Here is a 19,710-nt window from a genome sequence, read left to right as displayed (position 1 = left end):
AGAAATTAAACCACATTTCTCAGGAAACAGAAAACAACAGCTACTTGCAAGCTAAAGGTACTTTCAAATGCTAACCTTAAGGGACATAACAATCTATACTTTCAAACAGGAACATTTGGCAAAAAAATCATGCCATTACCAAACAGAAGACAGAAAAATCAGCATTATCTGCTTTGGGTTTATCACCTTTTTGTTTCAATGGATAGTCCTAGGTCCTGTGTTAATTTGTTACAAGTAACTTTAAAATGACAAGGGAAAGGAGATGGTATTTATAGCAATGGACAGGAATTAAATGTGTTTTCATATTTCTAGAAGAGTGCTTAGTGTTAACTTTCTTTGCACAAATTAAAACCCAAATAATAGAAAAACTACTCTCAAATTAATACAGAAAAAAAAATTGCCACTTTTTTACTTTGCGGTGTACTTAATTTCTGGTTCCTGCTGCAAATTTACTTAAAACACGTCTCATAATTATAAAAGCCTTCCTTCCCACGTTTCCATATAGGCCTCCGTGGATTGCTCATACAGTGCTCCCTATGGGGCACGGTAATCCACTAGCACTGCTCCCTCCAGAACCGAACTCTCTTCTGGAATAAAACACTCCAGAAACCAAATAAGCAGCGAGGAAGAAATTGATCCATCTGGCAGCACCTTTGCAGTTACCTGCAAGGCTCCGCAGCCTTTTCCGCAGCCACTTCACTGCGGGAGAGGGGACAGCAGGGCAGGTTTATTGGAACACGGCGCGTACGGAGCCTGCCTCAGGCGCCGGCCGTGAGGGGCTACCAGACCACGGGACCCCAGCCGGGCAAGGGCCCGGGACCGCCCGACGCCTCCGGAGCCTGGGAGCAGCTCGGGGCGGCCCCGGATCCGCTCGGGAGGGCAGGTGGAGCCCTAGGCTCTGCCCTCCACCTCCCGCCCGGGCCCCGCACCGAGCCGCCCCTTGCCTCGCCCTCCCCGGCCCCGCCGCCCGCGGGAGCCCCCGCACCCAGGGCCAGCGGCGACGGGCGCGGCCCGGGCGGGGAGGTGTGAGCGTAAGCACAGCAGCGGAAAGAAGCGAGCAGCTCCTCGCGGGCACATCGAGAGAGCGGCGCGGGGGCTTATTTATATCCCGGGCGCTAATTTGGGAAGCGGGATAACCCGCCCCCCACGGCACCTGCCGCCAGCACTCACCCCATCCCGCGGAGAGGCGGCGGCCCCTTTAAGACCGCGGGAGACCCCTCCCTCCGGCCCTCCCGCCCTCCCCCGCCGCGCGCCTCCCGGGCCGCCAATCGGCGGCGGCGACGCAGCCAGGGCTGCGGGCAGCCAATCCGCGCGCCGCTTAGTGACCGCAGGGGAGGCGAGCGGCAAGATGGCGGCGCCGGGCGAGGCGGTGGCGGCGGCGGCCGTGGCGGCTCCCTCACAGCCCGAGATGGCGGCGGGCTCAGCCGCCTCCGCCGTGGTGCTGCCGGAGCGGCTGCAGCGGCGGGAAGCGGAGCGGCAGCACGATGTGGAGCGGCAGCGGCAGAAGAAGGAGGCGCAGGTAGTAAAGGAGGAACAGAGCGAGTTCTTCCTGGCCGCCTTCGCCCGGGAGCGGGAGGCCGTGGAGGCGCTGCTGGCGGAGGGCACGCTGGAGGAGGCGGCCGCCCGCCTGCAGGCGCTGCAGAAGCTGCTGACGGACAGCGTGCGGTTCCTGGCGGCCTACGAGGTGCGGCAAGGGCAGGAGACCGTGGCGCGGCTGCAGGGGGACCTGGCGGCGCGGCGGCAGCAGCTGCAGCCCAAGAAGAAATTTGCCTTCCGCGCCCTCAAGAAAGAAGCGGCCCCGGGCAGCGCCCCGCGCCCCGCCGAGCCCCCCCCACCGGGCCCCGCCGCGCCCGGTCCCGGCCCCGGCCTCGCCGAGGGTGAATCGGGCGGGCTGCCGCTGTGCGGGTTCAGCGGCGTCCAGGACGAAGAGCTGGAGCTCGGCCCCGCGGAGCTGCTGCAGCGGGACGTGCTGCTGTCGGAGCTGTCCGGCTGCCGGGTGCGGCTCCGCGGCAACCCCAACACGCTGCGGGTGCGCGACTGCCGCGGCTGCACCGTGCTCTGCGGGCCCGTGTCCACCTCCGTGCTAGTGGACGGCTGCAGCGACTGCCTGCTGGCGCTGGCCTGCCAGCAGCTCCGCACCCACCGCACCCACCACTGCCGGGTCTACGTGCAAGTCACCAGCCGGGCTGTAATAGAGGCCTGCTCCGAGGTCTCCTTCGCTCCCTACTCCTGGAGCTACCCTGGTATCGAGCGAGATTTCGAGTCGTCTGGGCTCGACAGAAACAGTAACAACTGGAACCTGGTGGATGACTTTGACTGGCTGGCGGCTGACAAGCCTTCACCCAACTGGAGCCTGATCCCCGAGCAGGAAAGAATCACTTGCTGGGACTGACTGTGGAGGCAGCTCTGCTGTGCAAGGGATCCTCGTGTAAACGCACTGATCCACAAATTCTGGGACTTAATCCCCGATATGCCATTAAATAATTCCATTCTGTATTCAAATTTTGAACTATAATGTATGGCTGGATTTCTTAGTTGAAGTGTACCAGTCAGATATTGTTTACTGTTCTTGCACAGGTTGTTGCTATAATCTGTATGTATCACTGTGGGATTTGCCAATTTATGAAGTACTTCATTGTGAGTTTTAACTTACTAAGGTGGAGGGGGGCAAAGGCCACTGAAACACAAACAAAGGTGAGCCTCTGTTAGAGCTGCTGTGCTGCTTTCACTCACCCAGGCAGACTTTGAATTAGCTGCAAATAGTGCAAACTGCACTGGAATGAAAAGCTCAAATACCAAATTTTCCATGTTTTTATGGTTCTCATGGTGCTGACAGCAGCACAGCATATCTTAGGGGCAGTGCAGGGCAGTACTGCTGTGAGGTAATGGGGCAGAAAAAGGTTCATTTAAAGGAAGAGTTTGTAACTTCACAGTGCAGCAGACTGAGATGCAGATGATACAATGATGAGCCAGTTTCTGTTGATTCAGGTTAAATCAGTAAGCTGGCTTTAGGCTTTTTATTTCAAGTGAGTTAAGTCTAGAGGAAAAAGGTGTTCTAATAAACATCTAATGCTCTCCTGATATATTGATTACTCAAAATTAAGAAACCTATGGAGTCTGTATAAATACTAAAGCTTCACTATCTTGAATGCTATGTGAAAGGATGCTGCTTCTGTGAGCAACTCAGAGGCATCCAGCAAGTGCTGATGAGCATCACAGAAGCTGGATTAACTGTTCCTCTGCAAGCTGAAGCTTCAGGGGAGAGGAGTTCAGGGTTGTCCCACTGGTTTTCCAGACAACAGGCTTTGTGTGCTGTGATCCTAATTTGCAGCACTCTGCTGCTGCCTAAGTGCAGTGTTGACTGAGAGAGTCAGTAAAACAGAAAGATGAGGTGCTATATTCCAAAATTGCATGTTATCTTGCATAAAGTGCAGAATAATTTAAGTCTCTTCACTCCTGCTGAATAATAATTGAAAAGTAGCAGCACTGGGGAATGCAATGTCTTTACAGTTCCCTCTTAGAGGTGCTGAAGTGACCACTATCTGTTTACAAAGTATACTTAGCAATTTTAGGTTTCTAAAACCCCTCCTTAGCTTGTGACATTTTTCAATAAATAATTGTTTATCTTGCCTTAGCATAAAGCTTAATTTTAAAAATTCAAATTGTTTACACTGTGCAGCCATCATCTATGTGCCTCTAGCAGACACTAAACCATCAGAAACTGCACCACCTCCAGAAGTACCTGAAAATTCACTTAGGTGCTTGACTGGTTTTGAGCAGAAAATGTTTTTATACAAGTTGCTTTCAGCATATTTAATTTAAAGGGGGAGGGTAAAAGGGATTTTTTTTTTTTTTAATTCATGACAACTTTCACATTTGTTTACTTCTGTTACTGTATATTTTTGATTGAATTGGATTTTGCATTTCAAACATATTTGTTTTGAATTATTTCATTTGTTCCTTTACTAATGAGTCTTTTTTGCACTGACAGCATCATAAAATGATTTAAAGAATACACCCTCCGTCTTACTTTAATGTACATAATTTATATCCTTTGTTAGAGGGATGTGATCAGTGGAGGCTCTCAAGTGTCTTAATTTGAACACATCCATCTTGGTACAGAAGCTGGTTGTGTAGTTAATTGTTCTCCACAGATCCCAGTAGTGACAGATTAATCCCGTTAGCATCCTCTAGCCTTGAGACTGCAAAATGTTCAGCCTGTAAGAACTGCAGTAATGCCTCTGTTCTACTTGCCCAAAGCTCTGAACATTTACACCTCCTTCCTGTGGTGATGGATCCTGGCAGATCCAGATAGGGAGAGAGACTCCAGGCTGTGGCAGGTACCAGGGGTGCACTGAGGCTTCCTAGCACACTTAACGTGGAAGTGCCATGTCCTGTTCCAGCTCCTGGCCCATGGCATGCAATACTGCCTGAATAAACAGAGCAGGAGTCAAAACACGGAGGTTTAAACTTCAGTTTCTCTCTGAAATTGCTTCCTTGGGGATGTTTTTCACAAATCAGTTATTCACATCCCAGCTCCTAATGTTTTTTTTTTCCTCCAAATACTTAATTTTGGTCAAACCACGGTTAGCAGGTGATACTCTTCAGAAACATGCTGCCAGACAATTGAGCTAAAAGATTTAGCAATACCTTGGTAATACAAAACACGTAACTGCCTCTTGGTCTCAGGCATGGCATGAAACATGGAAATGCAATTTGAGAACAGCAAGTCCAGAAAAATGTGGTCAGGCAAATACCTAAATGTGATTTATAGTTCTAAAAATACAACTTCATATATATATATATACACAGAGTTGCACATGTTCCCATACACCTTTTTAAAATTATACTTTCCTGATGTAGAATCATAACAGAAATTTAAGACTATTTTGAAACAGAAGTCTGTTAGTGTTGTATGAGAACTTAAGCACTAGTAAAGGTTTGCTAGCATGTTCATGGACTACTCAGTATAGAAATTGCAACTTTTTGGGATCTCTAAGGAAGAGAAGCCAAATCCCTAAATATTTCTAATCAGCTAGCAATCACTTATCCTGCATAAGGTACAACTGAAGTGAATAAAGTCTCCTCCAGAGCTCTAGCTCTGGTTTGCATCACAGTGCCACCAGTTCCACCAGGAACTTCTTTAAAAATCACGTACTTTAAAGAAATTAATGATGCTAGACATCACAAGGGGCTGAAAAATAAATGCCTGCCAGAGGCACGGGATAACAGAACATCAGCACCAGAAGCCTTGTGCAAATTTGCCCTGAAGAGAAGCTAACAGGCAGAAAGTTTATAAAAATAGTGAAGGGCGTTGAGCTGCAGAGCCATTTTCCACAGGGAGTCGGGAAAGCAGTCCTGTTTCAAACATTTTTGAAAGACAGCCTACTTGGACAGCCTTCCTCCAGCCAGTGGCCTTACCAAAATCTTTAAAGCCAGTGAAACTTCCTTTGTCCACCACAGGGCTGTTACTCAGTGTTTTAAAGCTCCCATGTGTGTCTGTGGAGGAAATAAAACAATTCTGTGCAAAGATACACAACGCTGAACCCATGAGAGAAAACTGAGGCCACACAGAGCTTTGAGCGTTGCCATTTTTGAGGCATTGAGGGGTGGCACCAAAGCTTGAACCAGAGAAGCAGCCAGAGATCTGTCCTGAGAGGGATCAACGCCCCTCTGTTCCCTTTGGAGTCAATCCAGCCATTTCCCTCTGTCTGCCCCTGCTTCTCTGAATAACAGTAGAAATGGAGTTACTTGCATTGTCTCTTTATCCAGCCCTCTTTCATTTAAGTAGATTCTGATGTGAGCTGTAGTAGAATTGTTTTGGGGAAAAAACAGGTAAGAAATACATGCATAAGACAATTTCCTACACACTTTTATGCATTATATTTTTGAAGGCTTGGAATTTTTTTCCAAAGTTTCTAATTTAAGCAATAGCTGCATGTAGACAAAGTTCAAATCTCAATGGTTTTGCCTGGAATTGCTTCAGGTTTTACTAAACAGCCAATTTCATTACGTACAAGGAAAGACAGGAATAGCCAGAAAAAGAATCTATGCAACTTGGGGAAATTTCAGCATTTCCATTCACATCATGATCTGATTTATCTGACTGACCTGGGGATCCACCTGTTAGGCTGAGATGTTTTCCAGCAATAATGCCTATCATGAGCTTTTTCTAAGCTTCTTTTAATTCCCAACATACTTCTTTCCTGTTTCTGCAAATATAAACTTTGATTTCTAACTCTAATTTTTTCAGCAGTGAATGCTACACCCCAGGCATCGCAATAATACAAAAAACATTCATAATGACCATATTGGATGTCAAAAAAACCCTGTGTTTTCTGACCATTTTACACACCACCACATGAGTGATGGCTGAAATTCTGGGAATTACCCAGAGCAAAACCACACCAAAAACTCTCACAGTGTGCCCCAGCAAAGAGCAGGAGCCACAGAGCCCAGCAGGTCAAATCACCCCTCCCAGGATTTACAATCCAGCAGTGAATTTAGAACTTGCCTCTATTTCCATCCTCAGAACCTGCAGTCACTTCATATGCCACAAAAATAGTAGCCTACCAAGTTACCTGTGTAAGGAGGTTAAAAAAAAGAGTCATAAATCAGACTTTTCTCCACCTGATAATGGTACAGTGAGGTACAGCATTTTTATCACATTGTTCCTCAGGAGTGTCCCTGTTCACACCACAGTTACAATTGAAACAAAACAGTAAGTGAGGGTACATGAGCAAACCTCTCTACACAATAGCTTCCCATCAAAGGTAAAACCAGACATCATTATTCTTGCAGTGAAATATAACCACTCCTAGGGAGAGGAAAGGAAAAAAAAAAGCTCAGAAAGGCACACATTTCATATCACAGAGCAGCGTGAAAGAAAGATTGGGCCAGGAAATTATTCTTTTTACCAACTGAGGGCACTTCCATAGTTTAGGCCTGTATGTGCTTTATATCTTATACTCCTGAAGATGGAAAGATTGGTCCAGGGCTGAGCACCAGACTGTTTAACAAATACCAGATTAAATTGTTTACATTCCTCTCTCTTAACTGATAAATTTGTAGCTTATATGTAGGTTAGCAGGCACAGCTTTTTGGAAAGGTATCTATATTGTATTGTTATACATACACACTGTAATTTTTAACTAGATTTTGAATTTGAACAGATTCATGGTGAGATCAATAATAATTTGAATATTTTATTCTACCTTTTTTTCTCCAATATTGGCATATGAATTATATAATTGAATTTAATATACAACCTCTGAGGAGACCATTAACTCAAACATTCTTGCAGCATTTAGCTTTTATCTGCTATGGATCAATTTCAGCATTTTCTTTTTGAAGTAGAAAGCAGCAGTGAGTGCCAAACTAAAGACGGATGGCAGCCAAGAAAAAGCTTTTTAAGAAAAGCAGATGCCAGGCAAGAAGAGTTTTCTTTTTTACACTGTGCCCACCCCAAAACGCTTCTCCATGATTCCCCATCACCTTCCTCTCCCTTGGGTTGCTGTGCCAGGGACAGCCCTTGGCTGGCGCGTTTGTGCCGATGCTTGCGCAGGGTCTGTCGGCTCCGTGGCTGGGATAATGGGGCAGCATTCATTCCCACTTTAAAAAGTGTTCACCAATCCCCTTTAAAAGTCCCGAGTCAGCCGCGTGGGTGGGGTAGTTTTTGTCACTTTAAGTCCCCAGCCGGTATTGAGCTGTTGAAAACTACTTAAACAAACAGCATTTTCCCTAATCCAGGCTGTTTCTGTAGTGCGTGATGGCTTTATAAAGGTACCACCCAAAGTCTCACAGGTCTAATTAGTGAGTGTCCCTTCCTGAACGTCAGGTTCAGGATTTTTACTGATCATCTCCCAGCTAACACTAGCAATTTAGCAGTGATTTATGATGACCCCTCCCATTTCTTTTGTTTATAGGCAAAAGAGTAAATCTGGAGGGATCAGTGAGCCCTGAAGCATGTCCTGCATGTTCTACTTCAATACTTTTATTCTTGAATTAGAGGAAACACCGTACTGTATACAGTTACATGATTTTGCTGCATCAGATTTATCATGGGTATCTAAATGTTAAATTATTAAGCTGACAAGTATTCAGATCCATCTGTGCTCCTGAATACGAAATTACCCATATCCAGAGCAGCACCAGGCTCACATCTGCTGTGGGCAGGAAGTATTTCACTATGTATCCTCATGACCTGCAGACCCGGTACAGAATTCTTTTCCACTTTAATTACAGTTTCACTGTCATCACTGACAAGAAAGGAAATGGTTTCAAGTTCCTTTATCTAGAATTAACTCCAGGCTGTCAGATAAATACATTTTCGAAACTCAAGTCTCTTAGCTAAGCCCTGAAAGAGTCAGTGAAACACAATATGTGCTACATTGGTTGAGGGATATTTTGCCAGGAGAGATGCTATTTCAGCACCATGACTTATTGCACAAAAACACGAATAGGCTCTCTCAAGAAATAGCACTTCTCATCCACTTCACAGCAAGAGGAGAGAATAGTCCCTGATGGAAAATCACCTTCCCTCTCATCTTACACACTCACTCTTCACCAGCAAGGGCAGCAGCAATGCAAACAACCAGGTTTGCTTTAGAAAACTCCCAGTTACCAGCTGCTCTCCAGCTCATTGCAATAGCACCAGGATGAGCTGGGAAAGGCCCACCATAAAAACCTATTAGGACAGGAAAAAGTAACCTTTGTCCTTCCTGAAGGAGCCTTCAGCTTTCCAGGCTTTCAAATGGTAACTCAGAAGCATCCACGGTACCACAGAGCTGCATCAAAACGTAATTTGTCTGTGTTTGGGCTTTTAAATTATTTGTGTTATTATTTTTCACACTTGCCTTCCTCCTAGCAGAACCCTTCCCCTCTCTGTCCCTGAGGGCTGGTGGCCATGCTGCTGGCAGCCACTAGAGGATGCCCCCAGGGACTTGGGTGGTGGCAGCAGCCGGTCTGGCTCACAGGGGTGAGAGAATCCTGCCAGTCCCTCTTCTGGGGCTGCTCCTTTCTCCCCGCAGCATTAGCACCCACGCCCTCACACACCTGCAGGATAATATTCCACTGCTGGAGGTTGCCTGAGGTTAATTTCGCATTGTCGTGGCAAGGGTGAGGCAGTGCAGGAATTTCCCAGTAGCTCCAAACCCCTGTGGGGTGAGTGGGAGATGATATTCCAAAGCAAGGAGAATTCCTGGAGCAGCTCCTCTGCTTGCCTGGCACAGCTGAGTGCTGCAAGGAGGAGACCACTTCCACAGGAGGGGTCTTACCCCCCTTTCTGCCCACTCCAGCACGAAAGCAGAGCTGGCTGCAGGTCCTTGAGCAGAGCCTGGGGACCCCCAGGATGCCTCCCTTGCACTCAGATACAACATCCCCAGGGTCCCTCTCCAGCTGCTGAGAATTCCTCCCTGGTCTAAACTCCTGTGTGGGTCTCCTTGGGCAGCCCTGCTCACCTCACTGGTGATTATCCAGTAAGCTGCTCATGCCAGCTCACTTTTTATAAAAGCATCTCTAGATTTCAGCCCAAGGTTTATTTATTGAGTTTCTCTGCACTTTTCCTTTCTCCTGCTCTCCTGCCAAGACTCAGAGATGGTACAAGCGCTGGAAGTAAATAGAAAATGCCAAGCTTAGTTTTTTTAGGTCACCGTAAACGACACGCTTATCTGCTTTCAGAATACATAAGCCACAGGATGTCCTCTCAAGTCAACACAGAAGGATAAGGACCAGGAGGTGGGTTTGGCTGTGGATATGAATATATTGGGATCATGGTGGGGAAGTGTATGTTTGTATACAGGCAGCCTTTTTTTAATCCAGAGCCCTCTTCCTTTTTCCTCAAAGGTTCCATATTCTTCTGGCGACAAAGATCTTTTTATATCTCTGGAGTTTCATATTCCACCCAGCAGCCTATCATAGGAGAGCACAAATCTACTAAATAGTAAAATGAGGGATTACTTCCACTCATCTGTTGACAGACATTTCTCCAAATTGGATCAAATGATTAAAGGTATTAGAATGACGTCTTGCAGATCCAGATCAAATCATTTGAAACCTTGAGAGTGTTTCTCCTTCGCTTGGAAGAAACCACCAGAAATAGTTGTAGGTGCTAATTGCCCATTATTCTCACTAATGTGAAATTGTTAATTGGGACCTTTGAACATTTTACTTACTTGAATCCTAAACAGGGGACTTCAAGATGGAAGGACTGTGCAGTGGCTCGCTTCCTGATGTGCTGTTCGGGATCTCTTCCGACGCCTGAATGGTTCTTCCTCGAGTTGCTTACGCTGAGAAGAGGGGTCCAGGCTGTGAAATCTTCCAACATCTCCCACTACAAAGATGGCACTGCTGAAAGTCAAATTCAATCAGAAGAAACGGGTAAAACTAGCGCAGGGACTATGGCTCATGAACTGGTTTTCGGTGTTTGCTGGAATCCTTGTTTTTAGCATGGGATTGTTCCTCAAAATTGAGCTCCGGAAGCGAAGCGAAGTGATGGACAATTCTGAAAGCCACTTTGTGCCCAATTCTTTGATATTGGTGGGTATATTATCCTGCGCCTTCAATGGTTTTGCTGGAAAAATTTGTTACGATTCTCTGGATCCTGCTAAATTTGCCAAGTGGAAGCCTATGCTGAAACCTTACCTGGCACTGTGCTGCGTCTTTAACATGCTCATTTTCTTCGTTGCTCTGATTTGCTTCCTGATGCGGGGCTCCCTGGAGAGCACCCTGGCCCAGGGGCTCAAGAACGGCATGAAGTTCTACCGGGACACGGACACCCCCGGGAGATGCTTCATGAAGAAGACCATCGACATGCTCCAGATTGAGTTCAAGTGCTGTGGCAACAACGGCTACAAAGATTGGTTCGAAATCCAGTGGATCAGCAACAGATACCTGGACTTCAGCTCCAAAGAAGTGAAAGAGTAAGTGACTTGGTGGGCTTTGTGTCACACAGTGTCGATGTTTGATCAGTGCTGTCCTCAAGTGCCAACAGGCGCTGACTGGAAGGGGGTTTGTGTCAAATGGGGTCTTGTGTAATAAAGCATCCCAAATGACCAGCTAGATTGCTTCTTCCCCTGACAAATTCTTCCAAAGTCATCCATAATATGAACTAAAAAGCACCAAACTACAATTCCCACCCTTACTCAGTGTGGTAGAAACAGATTTATTAGTTTTTACTGTCTTTTACTGCTTTATAAACCCATTACCTTGAGCCACACTCCCGAAATCAACAGGAAAGTATCAGAACTTTATTAATCCTTAAGCAGATGTCAATGTTATTTATTGATTTCCTAAAAAATAATTCCCTGGAGATATACTGCTGATACACATTTAAAACTCCACTTAGATATTGGCAGCTAATCAGCTGCATGGAAATAAGTAGAGAAGTAATGCTATGCTAATAATTCATGTGTTTTAGATCCTTAAGATTTAGAGTTTCATTTTAATATTCACTCAATGGATTGCTTCAGTGCTGTGATAATACTGGGCATCAACTGATGTTCCTAGCTTTACACAGTGGCCTTTGTAGCCATATGTATTTTAAGTTCTGTCCTGTGCCTAATTTTTTAAAACCTCACATGAAAGCAGCACTAGTTTATTATTTCTATACAAACCAGACCAGGTTGTTGACCAGAAACACCTTAATGGCTTTGATGTCAGTGCCCAAAGAGGCTGTAATCCTAAAATCAGGTTAGGTGCAGTAAGCTCAAGCAGAAAATAAACATGAGAACAAAATGAACCTTTGAAATTAAAAAAATTGCATTAGGCATAAATACCCACAACCTTTTAAAAAATTAAGCACCGGGGAAAGAGATGGTTATTCCGGGTTCTTTGGGAACATCATTCATTAATGTTTATGCCTTGTGGTTGCATAATGGGATCTGTAAACTGGAAGCAATCTGCCTTTTAAATATACTGCCTGTATTAAAAATGTCTGAAGTAATTTCGGAAAAAAAGCTTTGTGTATCTCTTGGGATCTCTTGGGATCCCTGCCTGACTGTGGAAATGGTATTTCACTTGTGTGTGTCTCTCTGCATGTTCTTTTGACTTGTTGGGTGGTCTGGTTGTTTTTGCAGTTCTGAATGAGGACTTTTTTAGTGAAAACTGTTACAGATTTAACCCATTGCACTGCAGGGTGTTATAACAAATACATTCACTATTGAATAAGGGGGTGTTTCCATTGCGAAAGAATGCCCATGGGTATAAATAACTACTTGAAAAAACCTTGCCAGCATTATATGGAGATTTGAGAGCTGTAACTTAACCCAGCAGCAGTGGAAGGGCAATGCACAGAGGGAAAACGGGGTTATACTGTCCTTAATAACCAATGCCTTGTTTGGGACTGAGACTCAAGGTAATTTCTTTGTACTACTGAGGCAGTAAATAGGGCATTAAAAGTCTACACATGGGTTTTAGTGAATTCAGGGTTTGTGTGATGTGGTGGTGAACAATCTCTGCTCCCATTCCTGGTGGGATAGTCTGGCCCCTTTGAAGCCAATAATGAAATTCTCCTTAGTTCCAAGGAACGTGGGAGTCTGTCCCCCACAGTAGGATTTTTATATTATTTGTAGAGCAAAGGCCTGATCCAATATCCAATCTCTCTGAAACTGGTGGGGCATTTACACATGAATGGGAATTAGACCCAATCCAGAGCACACTTTACATTTAGAGAGAAAACCTCAACTGCGTTTGCTGCTTAGATAGGTTTAGGTCATGACTGCAAAGTGGAATTTCCCTTCACCAGGTTGCTGGAATCACCTTTCTCTCTCTATGACACAATTTTAAAATATCCATATAGAAAGCTACAAGTGACACTCAGATTTTTTTTTTTTTGCCTCTCTACACTACTGGGACTCTCCATTCTGTGATTTTCTAAGCAAAATGACCTGTTTTAAAACTGCAGTCCTTTTATTATAGTCTTTCTGCAGTGTCAGTGGAACTATTTGCCTTCTAAGTTAACTTGCATCTAAACATCTCCTAAGACACCAGGCTAAATGATTATTTACAGAGAACAACCACAGTGTCAGATGAACAATAGTTGGGAAGCTCCTGCAAGGACTTTGGAAATTTTGCAACATCCTGTTGCTGAAGCATATTTCATGTTTTCAATACTGGCTACCTTCCCAAGCCACGAATAAATGCACAACACCTCCCTGGAGCTATTATCATCAGAAAGAAGCTTTTAGGTTTGCTGGATCAATGCTCTAGCTGGATATGGTGGGTCCTAAGGCTGTTCTGGGTTCTTTTCCAAGCTCAGGTCAGCTCCAGCACCTCCCTTCCATCCTAGTGTGCTGTGATCACTGTTCTGTGATGGCCCCTCCTGAATTCTCTCTGCCATTTACTTTTGTTAAAAACTAATTTATTTGAAGAAGTGACCCAAGAGCATGAGTTTCCACCAGGAGGAGTTAATTACAGACTCAGTGTAGCCTTGACATAGAAAAGGATTTCGGGGAGGAAGGACACCCTGGACACACCTGTGAACAAGGCATGGTGGAAAATCCTCCTTGCCTTTGCTTTCCTTCCTCATGCAGATTTGCTCCTGGATATCTTTGTCTGTCTGTCTGTCTGTCTGTCTGTGTATTCACGTTCCCTTCTCGCCCGTAGCCGGATCAAGAGCAACGTGGACGGGAGGTACCTGGTGGACGGAGTCCCCTTCAGCTGCTGCAACCCCAGCTCCCCCAGGCCCTGCATCCAGTACCAGGTCACCAACAACTCTGCCCACTACAGCTACGACTACCAGACCGAGGAGCTCAACCTGTGGCGCCGCGGCTGCCGGGAAGCGCTGCTCAACTACTACAGCGGCATGATGAGCTCCATGGGCGCCGTCATCCTCCTCGTCTGGCTCTTCGAGGTAACCCCCTCGCTCCCCTCTGTCACACTGACAGCTCTGCAGGAGCAGGGCCCTTCTCAGCAAGGGCTTCTCAGTCTGAAAATCAAGCCTGTTTTTTAAAAAAAAAGGTCCCCGGTGTTTGGCTGAGAAAATATCTAAGAGTGCCAAGCCGGAAACAGAGGTGGAGGGGCTGTGGGATCACAGAATCCTCTTAGCAGAGCCTGGAGTATCCCACAGCAAGAGGGGGAAAAGGGAGTGATTTTCTGTCAAAAGCAAGGTGCTGAGCAGGGAAGAGAGTGCAAGGGCTTTGATGTCCAGATGCATTAACTTCACACGTGTCACCATTTGTGGGGAAAACAAAAAAGAAAAACGAAAGAGCAGCACATCAGAAAGATGTGACAGTAATTAGTGGGACAGAAAGTGCAGTTAAAGGGTTTACACACTGAACAAAATAAGGCTTTAAGGCTCCACACACAGTGGAACGATTTCAAGGCAGCATGTGGACCTTCAACAGCTCCACCAAGGTTTTTGGTCAGAAAAAGTGGTTTAGGTGGAGCAGGTGGATTAAATTTATTTTATTCTGCTTCCTAAAACCGCAACGCAAATGCAAACAGGTGCCAACACTGCCCAGGGCAGGTGTCTGTGGGCACCATAACCCAAAGTGCAGCTCGGCTGATAAAATTCTGTTCATCCAATGCCATGAATCTCCTGCCTCTGGGACATGGGCAGCTTTCTAGCCAGGGGGTTTAATCAACCCTAATGCTGGGGGAGCGTGGGCTGGCAGTGGCACGAGGGCTGGAACGTGAGGTGCTGGATGTGGAGATCAGGCAAGACCTGCTGGAAAAAGGGAGGGTGCAGCTCCCTGGGGTGCAGCAGATCCTTCCCTATCCTTGGAATGGCTGCTGCAAATGGCATTGCCTCTTTTAAATGATTCAGCTGCCTTTTAAAAAATTTAGACACATGCAAATTTTAAAAAGATGAGTTACATTTTGATACAAGCACTGGCCTAGCAGCCTTCCAGGAATTAAGATGTTTTTTAGAAAATAAACACCTACCTAAATCTGTGAACTGAAAAAAAAAATCATAAACTTACTCTGTGTTGCATTGTCTTAAAAATAGCTGCTCTGAACTGCAGAGAAATGTACTACCTCTTTGCACTGTTTGTATGAAAAAAAAGAGAAGGTTTTTATTATAGCCCAGATTCAAGTGCAGTGCTCTTGAAGACAGGAGAATTTCAACTGTATTTGAAAGTCGAAGAAATTCAAAAACTCAGGGGAAAAATGCACAAAAATACCAATGCCAGCTGCAAAAAATCATGACTAGGAACCTGTAACATACCTCTGCTAACTTGCAAGAGATTAATGACAGTGATATGTTAACATTAATAGCAGTGATAAAAATGCAGTATTTTATGTCTAACTCTTCAAAGTACACCTGGGTATTTTTTTCAGCCTGTGGCATAATGAGAAATAAGATCTCTTCTTTTCTTTGTCTTTTTCAAAATAGAAGGTGAGACTTTTTATCAGGCAATCAGGGGACTTTTAGGGCAAAACTTGAAAGAAACAACACAATCCTGGGTTGCAATAACTTGCCCTCCTGAATATTTATGACTTGCCTGATATTCTATCATAAAGGGCCCAGATTTGGGTCTGAAATTCCCTTTGCTTTTAAAGCAAACTTTGAAGGGAGGAAGCAAAGCCGGAAACAGACATTAATTTAGTCTCCCTTGAAGTATAACCACTTCCTTTAAATTCCAGTCAGGATAGGAAACAATTTTATGCTGAGTAGGAGGGCAGCAGAGGTTCCAGCTCCTGGCCAAGGTAAGTGTGGGTCTGAGCAGGGTGAGCCCAGGGACAGTGGCTGTGCTGGCTCTGCACTTCTCGTTTCCACCTTGACTGACTTCCTAGGAAGTCACAGAAAAGTGCAAAAGCAAAATCCTGGGTTGCTTTACACCTGCAGCCACCATGGACTCAAACCAGGTACCTGTCCAGCAAAGCCCTTCTAGGGGCTGTGGATGACTCTTCCAACTGGTTTGCTGGAATTGAGGTGTGGGAAGGGGGAGAGAACATGGAGGGAAATACTAATCAGAGCTGTTATTCTGAGCTGTAGAAAAAGGAAATGTGCCAAACTGGTGCAGGGACCTCAGGGAAGGCCATTTCACCTTTCTATATTAGGCACAAAGAGGAATGAACCTATTTTGAAACATCAAAACTTCTATTTGAAAAGAATGCTAACATCTAGAAGCTGCTTTTCCTAACAAAAGCTGTAGGCTTCCCATGTGTGACAACCAGTCATGAGGATGACAAAAAAAGATCACACCCTGCTCTGGCTAAGCCGCCTGAGGCTAAACCCTGGCAAACAGATGGGCTTCGCTGCAGAAGGTCAAGAAGAGCAAGCCTGGATGTCTTCTTGACCTGCCTCAGCCAGCAAAGGAAAAAAAGGGTCCAAGGGTGCCCTGAATAAAGTATTTCAAAAGGAATAGAGAGCTGAGGCTGGTTCCTGAGATGTTCTAGGTCTTCCAGTTGTGCAAACATGTGGATCTCAATAGGTCACAGCTGCCACAACAGCCAAGAGCCTGGGATTCCCCTTACATGTGCCACAGACCAGGCTCAGGCTGAGCTCCAAGAGGGCACTGAGACATTGCCAGGAGGCATATTGCATGTCCTGTGTTGGAGAGTAAGCTCTCTGATGCATTAACAGTAGGAGTGAGCTTTGGTGATCTCCAAAAGCAGCCCACAGGCAGCAGGGACCCTCCAGATGGACACAGTTTGCTCGGCTGTCCCACTGAAGAGGCTGAGTGTGCTGTGGTGCAGGGGATCCACAGCCCAGCCTGCACAGCCCTAGCCCTGGAGAAACACCATGGCCCTGTTCTTCCTGGCACTTTAAAGTTGCTATAAAATGACAAGAGTTTCCATGAGAGGGAAATCATCCCTCAGCAAGACTGGCCTTGCTCTGGGGCTCTGACACCCCAGCCTTCTGTGCTGGACTTGGTTAAGCTCACATCTACAGCTCGTAGACTGGTTAAGGTTGGAGGTTTAGCTGTGGCCTCACCAGGGCTGAGCAGAGGGGAAGAAGGATCACATTCCTCATCCTGCTGGCAAGTATTAATCAGCAATGCAGCCAAGGATACCATTTTCCCACTTTGCCACAAGGGCACATTGTTGGCTCAGGGACAGCTTGGGGTCACCCAGAGCCCCAAGGCCCTTTGCTGCCAAGCTGCTGCCAGCCAGTCACCCCCAGCACATGCTGGTGCATGGGGTCATGTCTTCCCTGGTGTGAGACTCCAGCTAAACTGGTGGTCCCAGACTCTCTGTGATCATACAGGAGATAGATTAATTTACCAGATACTTGTCTCAAACTTCCTGGGCTCTCTTCTCATCTGGCAGAGAAAGCAGGCTCAGATCACTGGAGGTGACAAGAGTCCAGACATTTTGCATTACTTTTAAAGAATCTCAGCTTCAGGGATTCATATCAAGAAAACAAAGTCTTAGACTGAGAGAAAATGTCACAAAATCTCATCCAAGGACAGGTCAGATGCTCAGAGCTGCACAAGCACCTTCCTTTTTAAAAGCATGATAATATTTAGTGGCTTAGAGCCATCCAGGAAGCCAGTCCATCTACTTCGGCTGTGGCACTTGGCAAATCAATCTCAAAACAAAGCTCCTGCTGACATGCTGCCAGGCAGCACAAGCAGAGAGCAAGTGGAGGTCATTTCCTGCACCCAGCCCTGTCAATGTGCACTTGCAACAGCCATTGATTTCAAAGATATCAGTCCCATGAGTGAGAGCAGCAAAATTGGGACTCAGAGTGGAAGGAAGATGTCGAGGCTTTAAATCCCAAGACTAACGTGATGGGATTTGTCACTTGTTGTGACTTTTATAGAATAATGCTTTAACTGATTTAAGTCATCATATTATTGGCTAGATGAGACTATTTCCAGACTCAGAGCCACTAGAAACTCCCTTAGTGACCAAAGTGTGGCTAGTCAGACATTCCTGTGTTAAGCAGTGTGAACATTTGCCTTTGGATGTAGAAGTATTTGATGAAACTTGTTTGTTTGACCAATGTTTTTCCCTTTCTGATCTTGAGTAAAGGCAGAGAAATATGAACATCTGCAAATTTTGAGAGTACCCAAGTGTAGCTTTAGTCTTCCCAGAATTTGGAGACTCTGATCACACCCAAGGAGGATGACCCCAGTAGACAGGCTGAAGGATCACCCATGGAAGCATATCCTTGGGCAGTCCTTCAAGTCCAAAAGCCAGATGTGAATTCTGCCATTGGCCTTGCCACGTGGCTGAATCTCAACCTCAAATCTGCCAGCCTCTGCAGCCATCAGGGTTGAGGAGGACCAAAGGTGATCAGTTCCTTGGAAAACTGGATAGGGAGATGGAGGCACCGTACTTCCCTTAGCAAACAAATCCTATGAGGTCCTGACAGCAGGAGGTGTTCTCCATCTGAGCTTTACCCAGCACGAAGGACCAAACCAATTTTACTGCTGCCCCATCCCAACCAGCAGCCCTACCATGTCACCAGGCTGGCTCTTCTGGGAGCTGCTCTTCTGTCCTCCTCTACTTCACTCATCAATCATTTTCTTCATAAGCACCACAAGGGTGAGGTCAGATTGTTCTGAACAGTGTTAGAAGGCAGTAGATTGGCTAAAAACACATTTTCTCTCTGGAGACAGGTGCAGGGTGTTGCCAGTGTCAGCAGTGTTACACAGTACAGTAGAAAAAGTCTCAGGGCTGCTGGGACTAGGTAATATTTAATCAGAAATACAAATTTGTTTTAGGTGGAACCAGGGAAGAGATCTTCTGCTGCCTTGGTTTCCTAATTTGCACATACCTATGCTAAAACAAAATCAGAATCTGAAGCAGACAAACTAATGGCTCAAATCCTAACGCTGCTCATTCTGCAGAGACGCTGATTCATTAATATCTCCCTGATCAGCTTAATATACTCACCAAGCATATTGAGGTCAATGCAAAGCCAAAATATTCAGTTAAAACGGAGTGGTCAAGGACGGTGTCACACATCCACAGTGCCTGTTGGACATGCAGTGCACTGCAGTCAGGGATGCCTCGAAACCTCCAGGGAAGGCACGGACACTGATGGGGCATGCAGAGGGCACACAGCCCGGGCTGGCCACAGCAGGGGACAGGGAGGGTGGCAGGGCAGTGCCCAGGCCTGGCTGACCTCTCTGCCTTTCCCATTGCCTGGCACAGATGTCGGTGATGGTTGGCTTGCGCCTCCTGCACACCTCCCTGGAAAGCATTGCCAATCCCGAAGACCCCGAATGCGAAAGCGAAGGGTGGGTCCTGGAGAACAGCCTCAAGGACACTTTCAAATCTGCCCTGGAGAATTTGAAAAAGCTGGGTAAGTTCAACCAGGTGGAAGCAGGAGCCGAAGGGGCCGAAGGAGAGGAAGGTGGGAAGACGCCAGCCATCACAACAGTCAGTTGAGCTGCTCGTTGAGGGGGACTTTTTCTCAGAGAAAAATAACACAAACTGAGAATTGTGAATATATCTACATTTTAAAAGCTATGTATCAACCACCAGAATACACATTTCTACGCATGTTCACTTTTGTACATGGGAGCATACAATATAGTGCACCTTGGGATAAAACACTTAACCACAATGTGAGTACACAATATCCATACCCTTTTGGGAATGTGACCCCAACTAGGACTTACAATATTCACGTGTTCCCTTATCAGAGACAGTTAGTTTAAGAAAAAATAAAAATAAAAAAAAAAAGATTGCTGGCATTGCATGGCAAACCATTCCATCTTATTTTGAAATTAAAAGTGGAATTCGAAAAGTTAATATTTTTTTGCTCAAGTTGTTTCATCAGCATACTTTCTGTACTTCAGCTTTTAAGTA

At 45.9% G+C, this 19,710-nt stretch overlaps 3 protein-coding genes across 3 annotated transcripts in view; 2 read left to right on the top strand and 1 right to left on the bottom strand.

Annotated features, from left to right (window-relative positions):
• BICRAL (BICRA like chromatin remodeling complex associated protein) overlaps window positions 1-1,210 on the bottom strand; it is a 44,707-nt gene extending 43,497 nt beyond the window's left edge. Inside the window, exon 1 of the mRNA XM_088161218.1 lies at window positions 1,171-1,210. The gene's annotated coding sequence lies outside the window, so the exon portion shown is untranslated. The remainder of the gene's footprint in view (window positions 1-1,170) is intronic.
• A 103-nt stretch (window positions 1,211-1,313) lies between these two features.
• Window positions 1,314-4,015, top strand: TBCC (tubulin folding cofactor C). The gene has a single exon (XM_014887390.2). It carries the CDS (start codon window positions 1,349-1,351, stop codon window positions 2,390-2,392), a length of 1,044 nt encoding a protein of 347 aa, XP_014742876.2. The 5' UTR covers window positions 1,314-1,348; the 3' UTR covers window positions 2,393-4,015.
• Window positions 4,016-10,224: 6,209 nt separating this feature from the next.
• Window positions 10,225-19,410, top strand: PRPH2 (peripherin 2). Its single transcript, XM_014887391.2, has 3 exons — window positions 10,225-10,919; window positions 13,603-13,849; window positions 19,051-19,410. The coding sequence occupies exons 1-3, from the start codon at window positions 10,339-10,341 to the stop codon at window positions 19,285-19,287; spliced, it is 1,065 nt and encodes a 354-aa protein (XP_014742877.1). The 5' UTR covers window positions 10,225-10,338; the 3' UTR covers window positions 19,288-19,410.
• Window positions 19,411-19,710: the final 300 nt, after the last annotated feature.

This window comes from Sturnus vulgaris, chromosome 3 (assembly GCF_052056855.1).
Source record: "Sturnus vulgaris isolate bStuVul1 chromosome 3, bStuVul1.hap1, whole genome shotgun sequence".
NCBI classification, from domain to species: domain Eukaryota; kingdom Metazoa; phylum Chordata; class Aves; order Passeriformes; family Sturnidae; genus Sturnus; species Sturnus vulgaris.
Note: the sequence above shows the minus strand (reverse complement) of the source record. Positions and strands in the feature narration are given on the sequence as shown.

Excerpts from the sequence above, each read along its gene's own strand:
- TBCC (XM_014887390.2), top strand. The coding sequence starts at position 1,349 with ATGGCGGCGCCGGGCGAGGCGGTGGCGGCGGCGGCCGTGGCGGCTCCC.
- PRPH2 (XM_014887391.2), top strand. The coding sequence starts at position 10,339 with ATGGCACTGCTGAAAGTCAAATTCAATCAGAAGAAACGGGTAAAACTA. Across the intron at positions 10,920-13,602 it reads AGCTCCAAAGAAGTGAAAGA|CCGGATCAAGAGCAACGTGG; the intron begins GTAAGTGACTTG and ends TCTCGCCCGTAG. Across the intron at positions 13,850-19,050 it reads TCCTCGTCTGGCTCTTCGAG|ATGTCGGTGATGGTTGGCTT; the intron begins GTAACCCCCTCG and ends TGCCTGGCACAG.